General features: G+C 45.8%; 1 protein-coding gene across 1 annotated transcript in view; it reads left to right on the top strand.

Moving 5' to 3' along the window:
- The first annotated feature begins 2,225 nt into the window (after nt 1-2,225).
- Nucleotides 2,226-11,613, top strand: part of NUAK1 (NUAK family kinase 1) — a 49,226-nt gene continuing 39,838 nt past the window's right edge. Inside the window, exon 1 of the mRNA XM_069859700.1 lies at nt 2,226-2,544. Within this exon, the coding sequence (XP_069715801.1) occupies nt 2,281-2,544 (264 nt within the window). The 5' untranslated portion in view covers nt 2,226-2,280. The remainder of the gene's footprint in view (nt 2,545-11,613) is intronic.

Genomic DNA, 11,613 nt, shown 5'->3' with positions numbered 1-11,613 from the left:
CTACTGGTGTAGTCTTATTTCTTACAAAGAGAAGGCCACAACATTTTCATCCTTTCAACAATTAAAATAAGGGAAGAGGCCCCTGGAGGACATGGCACTCTTCTTTCATATTATAGTGAGAGAGTGGGGCTTCCCTTATCCTTTCTGCTTTGGAACAGCCAGTTTGCAGTGCACTCTGTGAAAGAAATGTTAAATTTTATGTTCCGGGGCTTAAACCCAAAGCTCAAGCACCTAACATGGGAGGGTTCACCTATCCCTGGCCACCGTGGGACTCCTTCTGTCTTCTTTAACATGTGTGGGCTGATGCCAGCCTCTGCCAAGAACAGCGTACTGCGCTAGACAGACTTGCTTTCAGCCAGTCGGGCACTTCTGCTGATCCTAATCACAGAATCACTAGGTTGGAAAAGACCCACAGGATCATTGAGTCCAGCCATTCCTATTAACCACTAAACCATGCCCCTCAGCACCTCATCCATCCATCTTTTAAATACCTTCAGGGATAGTGACTCAACCACCTCCCTGGGCAGCCTGTTCCAGTGCCCAATGACCCTTTCTGTGAAAAATTTTTTTCTAATGTCAAGCCTGAACCTCCCCTGGCGGAGCTTGAGGCCATTCCCTCTTGTCCTGTCCCCTGTCACTTGGGAGAAGAGGTCAGAGAAACTCTTTCCACTCAAGTTTGTCAAGTCAGAGGGGCTAAAGCTGCAACCTCAGAACAGTGTGTTCCCTGTCTCAAAAAGAAACCTCGAGGAAGTCCAGCCTTACACACCCGAACGGGAGTCCTCACTGAAGCCGGTGCATGGCTGTCACCTTGACACTCCTGAATGAGTTGCCTCTGACAAACCTGAGCTTTTACAGGAGGCAGCCATTCAAACTGCCTGAGTGCACGAACTGACTTCTGTGCTAATGCCCCCCACGCGAGGTGGAGGGATGGGGTTATCAACTCCCTAATTCTGTGCCTTGATGTCACTGCAACTGCAAAGCTGAACCCTGGATTTAAAAATGTCTGGGCGTTATCCTTGCAGAGCAGACAATGCCAGCTGTAGCCCACACTGTAAGGTCAGTCACTGGGGAAGAGACACCAAGCCAGGACTTTCACATGAAGTCCAGAGAACTGGCCATACTGGGCCATGCCAAAGTGATTTCACCCAACACAGATTTCCCATTTTGGCTGTAACAGAGACCATCCACCTTCTCTAGCCACGCACTTGGGGACGGCTTATTTTCTAAAAGAAACATCCGATTCATCTGAACCCTGGCAACAATTTATATGTCTGCATGGGTTTACATTTTCAAGACATCTTTGCGAAAGAAGTAACCACCTTACTTTAAAACGAAGAGTGAAACTGATGCATTCATTTGTATTTCAAACTTCCCGTAAGCGGAGGTGAAGGCTCTGTAAGCTCTAAATCTTGGCACTGACTTGCATGAATGTTGACCACAGCAGGACTTGGGCCCAGGGAGGTTCCTTACAGGCAAAAACCTCCTGGAGCTGGCACACATCGGCTGTCCACGCCGAGGACAGGCAGGAGGGGCTGGGCGTGCCCGTGTTCTTCTGCCAGTTCCAATTCCACGGAAACCCCACAGGAAACCATCGCCTGCTTGGCAAATAGGGAAAATTAAAGTGTTTTCTGGAAAAAAACTTTCCAGACCTAAACGTGGTGCAGGCCCGCTCTGATCCCTGCCCACTGTCTGCATGCCCGTGCCCAGGGCTACGAGGATGGTCCGAGGGCTGGAGCAACTCTGCCATGGGGACAGGCTGAGAGAGCTGGGGTTGTTCAGCCTGGAGAAGAGAAGACTCCGAGGAGATCTTATAGCGACCTCCCAGTACCTGAAGGGGCTACAAGAAAGATGGAGAGGGACTACTCATAAAGGCTTGTGGTGACACGACTTGGGGCACTGGGTCTAAACTGGAGAGGGGCAGATTCAGGCTTCACATGAGGAGGAATTTCTTCAAGACGAGAGTGTTGAGTCACCGGCACAGGCTGCCCAGGGAGGCTGTGGCTGCCCCATCCCTGGAGGCGCTCAGGGCCAGCCTGGCCGGGGCTTCGAGCCGCCCGGCCTGGTGGGAGGTGTCCCTGCCCGCGGCACGGGGGTCGGAACCGGCCGATGTTCCCGTCCCGCTCCCCGCCAGCCCCTCGGCCTGGCGAACAAAGGCCGAGTCGCCGCCCCCGGGGCGGAGCGGAGCGGCCGCCGCTGCGAAGGGGAGGGCGCCGCGCCGCCCCCGCCCGGCCAGAGGCTGAGGAGCCGGCGGGGCGCTCGCAGTCGCGGCCGCCGCCGGGCATGGAGGGCGACGGAGCGGCCGCCTCCGGCCACCCCGACCCCGAGCAGCCCCGCCGCTCCCCCGGCGAGGCGGCGGCGGCCCCGGGGGAGCCGCCCGGGGAGGCTCCGTCCCCGGAGGGAGCGGCGGCGGCGAGGAAGCAGCAGGGGGTGAAGAGGCATCATCACAAGCACAACCTGAAGCATCGCTACGAGCTGCTGGAGACCCTGGGCAAAGGCACCTATGGCAAAGTCAAGAGGGCCATCGAGAGGTTTTCTGGCAGAGTGGTAAGGCGGGCGGAGGGGCTTCTCTTTGCCTTTTCCTTTTACTTATACGCACGTATCATTTTTCTTCCTAACGCCTGTTTCTTTGGGACCCCCATCCGCTTTCTCCGAGCGCATCCCTCGGGGACCTCCCCACATCCCCTTTCTCCGAGCGCATCCCTCGGGGACCTCCCCCCATCCCCTTTCTCCGAGCGCATCCCTCGGGGACCCCCCATCCCCTTTCTCCGAGCGCATCCCTCGGGGACCCCCCATCCCCTTTCTCCGAGCGCATCCCTCGGGGACCCCCCCCATCCCCTTTCTCCGAGCGCATCCCTCGGGGACCTCCCCCCACCCCCTTTCTCCGAGCGCATCTCTTGGGTATCCCCCACCCTTTCTCCGAGCGCATCCCTCGGAGACGCTGGGGCAGGTCAGCATCCCACCTGTGTCTTTGGTCACTTGGGTCCAGGGCTTTGTTTGCAAATCCTACGGAAAAACTTTTTTTTTTGTGGGGAGAATGGTGGTGGTATTATAGTAAAGCATTGGTATATTTTAAAGGTTATGTTCTCGTTGGAAAAATGGAATGGCTTATTGGTCTTGGTTTGTTTTTACACACGGGGGTCCATTGCAAGCAGTTGCTCTTTCCTCAGTGGAAATTTACAGTTTATTGAAACCTGTCACATCCCCAGCCTGGCTACCTGACTAAAATGTTCACAAAGCACTGTCAGAATGGCAAAGGTTGGCTCTCTGGTTTAAAATGCCGTGATGCAGTCATACTTTTGTGACCTGAACTTTGCTGACACCTAAAAAAATTACAGGGACTGCAAGCCGGCCCCATTGGTTTTTATGATCCGTTTCACCACTCAGCGGTGCCGGCTGGCTTGGGACTTCAAGCAGCCCGGAGGTTGTCCAGCAATAATTTGGCTCTGGTGTTTCCTCATTGGTTCAGCGCTCCAGCAGGGCGCAGAAATGCAATTGAAAAAATGTACACATTAGTCAGAGTTATTGTCATTTTTCCTTCCCTGAAATATGTAACTATTCAGAGGGCAAGCGTGTGAGAGGCAGGCGTTGCGTTATAGACTGCCCAGAGAAACAGATGCTTTTCTAAAGAGGTCTTAAAAAAGATCTGCTTTTCGTGTGAAGTAGACTAATTTTTACTGGACTTTTCCCTAGTGACATTGCAGGTTTTGTCTCATTTCTATCTCCTCTGCCTGCAAGTACAACAGGCACCCAGAGGCAGAAAGCAACTGTAAAACAGAAAATGAAATTGCAGATGCCCTGCCTTTAATAAGAGACTCTTACTTTGCAACTAAATATCTTTTTGTCCACAGTGAAAATGAGAGTTTTGGCCAAGTTGTAGAGTCATATCATGTATGCTTTCAGTTTATTAGCTCATTTGGAGGCTGGCTAAAGAGAAACCAGAGATGGACATCTCTGCACATGCTCATTCCCAGTCCATGGTTTTTAAAGTTTGCTGTCTTGGCTGTTTTACAATTCCAGGCTAACAAAAGCTCCAGGGCTATGTTATATACTAACTATTATTTTGTAAGTAGGTGATTTTTGAGTTGCATTACAAAATGTAGTAAATAAACAAACACATTGAAAACACCTTTTTTAAAAGGCTTGATCAGTTATATAAAACAGGTTGTCTGTATTGTAAATGAGATTTGGGTTTGGGAAGGGCCCTCAGAGAGGCAAGGATGTAGCATAGATGTGTATCTCCTCTAAGTTAACAACACACCTGGTCTTTCTCTATTTTGCTAACTGTCAAGCACTTCAGCTACACAGCCAAGGATATTTAGATGACACAGTCTGACCTGAATTTATATGGCTAATGCCATCTTGAAACAGAGAGAGTCAAAATCAGAAAACACATGCAAATCTTAGATGCAATAAAAATGTTACACTTGCTTTATCAGTTGGTATGTAGAAGCTAAACAAATCCTTACTGGAGTGTGAGCTTTATACTGTAGTAATACAAGCCTTGGCGTGTGGCACTTCATAATTATTAACTAGTCTACAGGCAAGTTCTGGTGTAATGTGTCTGAACTTTAACACACGTGAATGTATGTAAAACACCCATGTTTTCTCTGTTTGCAGAATACAAGCTAGTTGTCAGGAATCCAGCCAGACATAAGGGAATGGAAAATGCTTCTTGTTTCCTGACAGTTCCCTTGTCTGTTGTTGCAGTGAACGTGATTTCTTTCCATGGTTGAGACAAGAGCACCGGCAGGATGACTGGTCATAGAGGGGCAGAGTTTTTCTTCAGTTTTTCACTCCCTCCTTTCTCTTCCCTTCCTTTTTTTAGCAGGCTAGACTGGATGCTGCTTGTGCCCAGCAGGGGATGCACTGAGCGAGCGATGGGGCTGGTGCTGTTCTCTTGTACTGCGTCCAATGCAAATCGTGACACAATCGGCAGCTAGGTAGTGAGAGTCCCAAGGTCGCCGTAGTCTGGTCTGTTTGCTTCCTATTCTGCTACTGGTTTAGCTAATCTTTTTCTTTACTCAGCAGTAAGGAGGTATCTGAAGCTGTAACGCAACAGATTGCGAAGCTGGACCTTGGCAGCAGCATTGTGTGCCCAGTCATCAGCGCTGTCTAAGTGATTCTCCTGTTTAGCCTTTCTGCTTCTCTCGTCCATTAACAGTCTCTTTAGCTGTATGGCATTCCATAAAGATACTTGCATGGTTAGCCAGGCTTTTACTATGAAGCGTGCACTTTGGATTTGTCATCATCTGTATAAATAGAGAGCTCGTGAGTGAAACAGAAATAGGCAGATTTAAGCTAACGAAGTAAAACCAAGGTGAGAAGACAATTTTGATCCGAGGTGAAGAAGTGCTTTAATCCCGTGCCACTGGAAATCACTAGAAGGATGTCTGTTGACTTCAGTGAAAGTAGTATTTGGCACTTTAAACAGGCTGCAGGTTTATTCATATTGTTATAGTTTGTCTTTCATCTTGACTCAGTGGAATATGATCATAAAGCTTCCTGCCATAAAGCTCCAGGGTAGATTGTATGATACTTTTAGTTTGTTATTGGAAACAACTTATGTGGCTTTGTGTATTAGTTGCCACAGTGACTGCAGAGAGTACTGCATGCTGCGTGAAGCAGTTAAAATATTGCCCACCACATGACATATGAGGTGCCTAGTTTTGCCAGCAAGATTTCCTTCATGACTACTAGCTTAATATACACTGTGTAACTTATGATATTTTAAATTAAGGCACCTGTTAGTAAGTGTAAGGATGAAGAGATGATGTCCCAGGCCTGTGAAATAACACTCATGTTGACATTTCTGTGGGTGTTTTCTCCACTTGTCATCTTGCACATGTTAAACCAAAGAGCTGAGATTTTGTTCCATGTTATGTATTCAGTGTTTGTTAGCCAAGAAGTCCACAGTTACACTTATGTCAACCTTAGATAAGCTGTTTATTAACCACCGCTGGCCGATCATATGCAGGGTGCATGAAGACGGTAGATGCTGCTGGGTTTTTCTTGAAGTAAATGATTCCACTGGAGTAAATACTCCTTATAATGCAACTTTAAATTACAGATCAGCATTTTCAGTCTTGTTATTTGTCTTTTCCTGGCATTATACTGAAAGCAATTCCTGGATACAAAAATGCATTAAAATTAATTAAATAACGTTAGTGAAGAAGCATATAGCTGTCTCAAACATGGAAAACACCAGGTGAACCCTATTAGGCTGCTGAGCACTCCTAGCAGAGTTTAACCCAGGGGTTCGGTGCCCTGGCCAGTTCATGGCTCTGTTGGGAGTCATTTGCACTCCCTGCCACCCCTGGGCCTGGAGCTTGCTAACGTTGCTGGTGGGTTGTTATAACATGTCATTAAGCATGCTGTATTATCTGTGCTTCCTTCGGGTTACCAGCTGGCCTTAGGAGAGATTTTTGCCGTTTGCAAAAGCCAGGAACTTTTTTCCCTTTCTGGCTTTTGGCTGCACTGGGGAGGTAATGGGGAGTAGCTGCAGCAGCCTCCCCTCTGCCTTCACCTCCCTCTCTCTGCCTGAGAGCCAGGACATCTTTTTTTCCTCCTCACCAGCAGGTGGAGGAAGCACTACTCTCCTCCAGCTGTTCCTCCAACAAGTTAATTATTTTGGGAATTGATGACAAGCTGCAAGCTAACATGGAAAACAGGCGTGCGGTGCATATTTATTCAGGTGTGTTATGTGTGGTGGTGCGTGTTCTTTATCTGCCTTGCATAGAAGTGCAGGTAGAAGGATGTTGCCAAATGAAATTCGTTTCCAAATTAAAATTTGTATAAAACCCTCCAAACTTTAGAGCAACCAAAGTACTTCTAGTTGCAACTCCAGTGAAAATCTTTGCTTTGTAATAGCTCTGCTTCATTATGCTTATGGAGAATCGCACAGGGTTTTTGAAACCTTGAAACAGCAACAGATCACGTGAAAGGAAGACCTTTGCTTTGCTGATTGTGTTTCTCCATATCATGACACAACCAAAACAAGTATACCAATGCTGACTCTGTCACATCAGTAATTAAGGCCCTGCTGGCCTGTTGGTATATCTCTCTTCCCTCTTATGTGCCAGAGTTCTCTTATCGTATTTAATAACACTTCCATATATATTTCCATTTTTCCTGAGAACTTCTGCTTCAGTTGGCACCTGGCTCACAACTTTATATTGATTTTTATCGTAACCATGCATCTTCTGCAGGATGATGTCCAAACCTGCTGCAGAATTGTTTATTTTTTTTTTTTTAGGTTCTCTGTTGTTCTTATTAAGTTATCTTCCTTTATTTCAGACACCATTGGAAGCATCTACACAGCACTGCTGTGATGTGAAGTGCTTGTACAGTACTTTGCACAGCAGGATCCTGAGTCATAAATGTGACTTCCACAGCTATGATAATACACTTGAATAACAGTAACAATGGCTTGTATCACTACCCCGTTTTATACATGAGAAAGAGAAACTTGCCAATTAAAACCAAAATCATCGGAAGTATCAGCTAGTTTTGAGTGCATAACCTAATACCTGATTTTTCCAGACACATAGAGTATGCGACGTGATGGTCCTACAGATGACAGCCTCCTCCTGCAGAGCTCAGTCTCTCTTGCCTCCTGGTCTCTCTCTTTACCGTGGGCCTTTGTCCCTGTGTGTCTCCATTCCTGATCCTTTTGTACACCACTCGCGCTGCTGCCTCTTGCTTTGTTCTGCGTGCCAGCCCTGTGACCCATGCAAAGAGTGCTGTCTTGCTCCCTGCTTCCAAGCTGGCAGCTGCCAGCAGAATCTGTGCAGCCTGCAGCGGGTGCTGCATACACCTCTCCTGCTGTGCAACACTTGAGAGGGGCTAGAGGTTCCTCGTCTGAAAAGGGATTCTTGTGAAATGTATTCCTGAAAAACAAATTTTCTTTTATTTTTTTATTAACGTGCAAACTGAGTTCTTTTAGGCACTTATAATGTGACTGAATCTGGACAATGTTTTCATGGTGCTGAAAACACATTACTGAGACTCAGGTTATCTTCTGTAGAAATTGTACTGAAGCATGGAAATTCTAGACGTGAAATGAATAGAAGTTGAAAGAGTATATGGGCTTTAAAATGGTTTTGAGTATATGGGCTTCAAAATGGTTTTGCTGTTCATTTGTAATTTGTTCCACCCTTAATTAGTTGAGTTCTGAGATTGTGTTTAAAAAAAGAAAAAAAAATAGGGCAAAGAAAGAAACATTGGATTTAATCTAGTGTAATTTCCAGGGAATATTGTAGGCCTGTTACAATAGGAGTTACCACCTGGTTGTATAATGTTACTGCAGTCTTCACATAAACACTTGTAAATGAAATGCCAAAGAAGTCTTCAACATCAAGGGCTGCAGGCAGAAATGACTGATTACAGCGTGCAGGTCATTAGGGGAAAGGTCCTGGTACAAAATGCTTGTTTTCTGCATTGAGAATTCTTGTTGAAGAAGTAGATTTGTTCATGGGTGGTTCAGTGGTATGAAAGTCTGAATTAATGACTAGCCAGTAAACGGACATCTGAATATATTAGCCCATCAAATCTTTTACTAAATTAAGGAACAGCATGTACTTTCTGAGCTTTGAGTGGGCATCCAGTGATATTCCTTCAAAGATTTTGGACTCCTTTACAGGTGAAGAAATTAGAATTTTACAAGAGACTATTGCTTCCTATTTTTTTTAATTATTTTATTTTTTTTTTTATGTTGGATTGAATGATTTGGGGCAGGTCAATTAACATCTCTGTGTCTCAGTGTATCCCCTTCTGAAGGGACGCTACTTAATACAGGGAAGTTAAACTAATTAATGGCGCACATTTTGGCCTGATACATACCTCATGTGATCCCTGTAAATGTGAAATTCACAACAGAATTTGAGCCAATGTTTATATTGCAGACTTTGGCTAAAAACACTATAAAATGCCTAAGTGTTATTACAAATGGTTTCACAGCACCATATGCTTGAGAACATAACAGAATGGAAATTGCTTGTACAAAGTCTTTCATTAGATATGGCTAAAATATACTGCGTTCTTTGGTGGCATGTGTTCTAAAAATTATTATTATTTTTTAGGAATTGCAATGTGGATTTGCCATGTGGAGACAATTATTGTATATATTATAGTTTGGGGGTCATACATGTTGAATAAAACTGTGTGGAATGTGCAGTTCTTGCGACCAATTGTTTTTTCTTTACGGAACAGTAATCGTAGTTAGTCTGTGTTTTGTCTGGTAAATAAATAACCAAGAGTCTTTGCTGGAATTGGAAGAAGGCACGTGGTGGTTATGAGAGCACCAAGGAAGAATGCCACATGTGGTTTGAAAACCAGTTCTGGGTATATCGGTGTTGAACACCGACGGGTCAACATGAGTACAGCCATGGTAATACAATGCAGAGCATGTGGGACGTGTTTCCAAAGTCCACATACCAGGGATTCAGAAACTGGCTGCTGACCTTTGTTTTAATGTGGGCATCTCCCTGGCTTAGGTCTCCGCCTCCCATATGATGCTTATGTACTTTCTGTGGATGAGAACCAGGATGCTGGTGCCTTTTATTGTACAACCGTGCTCGTCTCAGCAGGACTCTCTTCTCATTGTCATTATGTATGCTTGTTCCGTGTAAAGTGGGACCAAGCCATATGTTTTTCCACAGCAGCCCAGGACTGTACTCCAAAGCCAGGAGCACAGGTTTGCCTCTGGGCTTAGGGTGGGATAAGAGCTCACAGCATGGATAGCAAGAAGTGGCGGTGGCAGCTGCCTTCTCTGCACAGAGCGTCCAGAGCCTCAGCAGCTTCTAACCTGAGCAGGGTTGGAGGTGGCTGGCAGTGTCGAGCTCTGGTATACAGTTCTGATGGTTTACATGCCACCTCTGGTGGGCATGCTGGTGTGTGAATCTCTGACCTATGGAGAGTATTCATCTTGTCTCTTGCTTTCCTCCCATGTAAGTCAGGATTTGTCCCGAAATTGCCCAGATGCGCACCTGACATTTAATAGAAAAAGCTCTTGTCATTCGCCCTTATGGGTTGATGTATTTGGGATAGTTGGTATGTCAAAGGAAATGTCACAGATGAAAAGGTCTCTGACTAAATATGCAAATGATACTTGTCAGCATTTCCCTCAAATATCTTCCAGCAGATGTGGGTACCATGTGTGTCCATTTAATAAACTAAACTCAAAATAATTTCCACTTTGCTAGATATATGGGGAATAGCTGGTGGGGGTGGGGAGCGAACTACAAAGCAAGGTAAAAACTGCATGTGTGTGTTGTTATATTTGATGACCGATTCATTAAAGCCATAAGTGCATCCAGGCTTTCAATAGTGTTCTCCTGCTGTTGCTTCCTGTACTCCTTGGCTACAAAATCAGCCTCTATGGCTTTCATTTGTCTTACCCACATGAAAGACTTTGAGCATCTGCAAGTTATAATTTGAGAAGTATCTGCTTTTAAACAGAACATATTTATCACCGTGTCTTCACAGGCAACATGGTACATTGTATAAATTAGGAGATCCTAGACCTTTGAACACTAGAAGGCTGGGTGAGATACTCCGTGAACGTACGGTGTCTGGCTGTACCCATCAAACAATCTGGACCCACACCAAAAATGCCAGATGTTCAATAGATGTGGAGGGCCTCCCATAACCTTTGCTGCATGTTGCCAAGTGGGCGAGGATGGAGGGTGTGAGGTTGTCGTGATCCCTTGCTCTTGCACTGTTTTAGTATTCTTGTTTGAACTTAGTATTTTTTGTTTTGAGCTAAAGGCCATAGACCAACCCTCAGTCCGGTTTGTTAAAAGTGTTGCATGGTAAAAATGCTTAGTGATCCTTAACTTTCCAAAGACAGATGGGACTTGCTTCTAGCTCTGGTGGTTTATGAGATGCCAGCTGCCACTGGCTCACAATGGGATGCAAGTCCTGAGTCTTGCTCAAATGTGAACTTTTTCAGGTTCTGTTCTGTATGGAGGGAGATAATAGAATGCTTTAATTGGTGGTTCCCTTCATTTAAAAAAAAACCACTCACACAACAGCTATGGGAGAAGGAGATTGGCGTGGTTGGCATGTTTGAAACCATCCGAGCCAGTTGTAGGTCAATACAAAATAAATGCAGATCTTGTAGCCTCTAAGTATTAAGAAGACAGCTGAGGTTGCTCAAGTTAATGTGTGACCATTGTAACTGTTAATTTCTGGGGGCCCCCTATATTTCCCATCTTCCTACCAGCATTTTCCACCTCACCTCAGTGATGCTTCCAGCATGGTGCCCAAGGCCCTTTGCTTTTGGGTCCCCTGGTGAAGAGGAGGGTCTCCTGTGCCTTGTATGAGGCTGGCTGCCTCCATGATGAAGCATCACTGATTGACAGACTTCTCCGTCCTTCTTGCTTTGCCTGTGTCAGCCTATGGTAATCCCAGGGCCCCTTGGCTACCCTGGCCTAATGGCTGGTATGTGTCAAGTGTCTTTGTTCTGAGTCTGATGGCTTGAGGGACTTGCAGTAATCCTAATGTCTTGCTGTGCTGTGGAGCTGAGTCAGCCTATTTGGGCTTGAACACCAGTGCCTTGGAATCGAGACACTGGTTAAGGGATATTAGACTTAGAAATGAGAAAAAAAAAATCAT

Source organism: Phaenicophaeus curvirostris, chromosome 1 (assembly GCF_032191515.1).
Source record: "Phaenicophaeus curvirostris isolate KB17595 chromosome 1, BPBGC_Pcur_1.0, whole genome shotgun sequence".
In the NCBI taxonomy this organism is placed as follows: domain Eukaryota; kingdom Metazoa; phylum Chordata; class Aves; order Cuculiformes; family Cuculidae; genus Phaenicophaeus; species Phaenicophaeus curvirostris.
The sequence above is the reverse complement of the archived record's forward strand: the minus strand, read 5'-3'. Positions and strand labels throughout refer to the sequence as shown.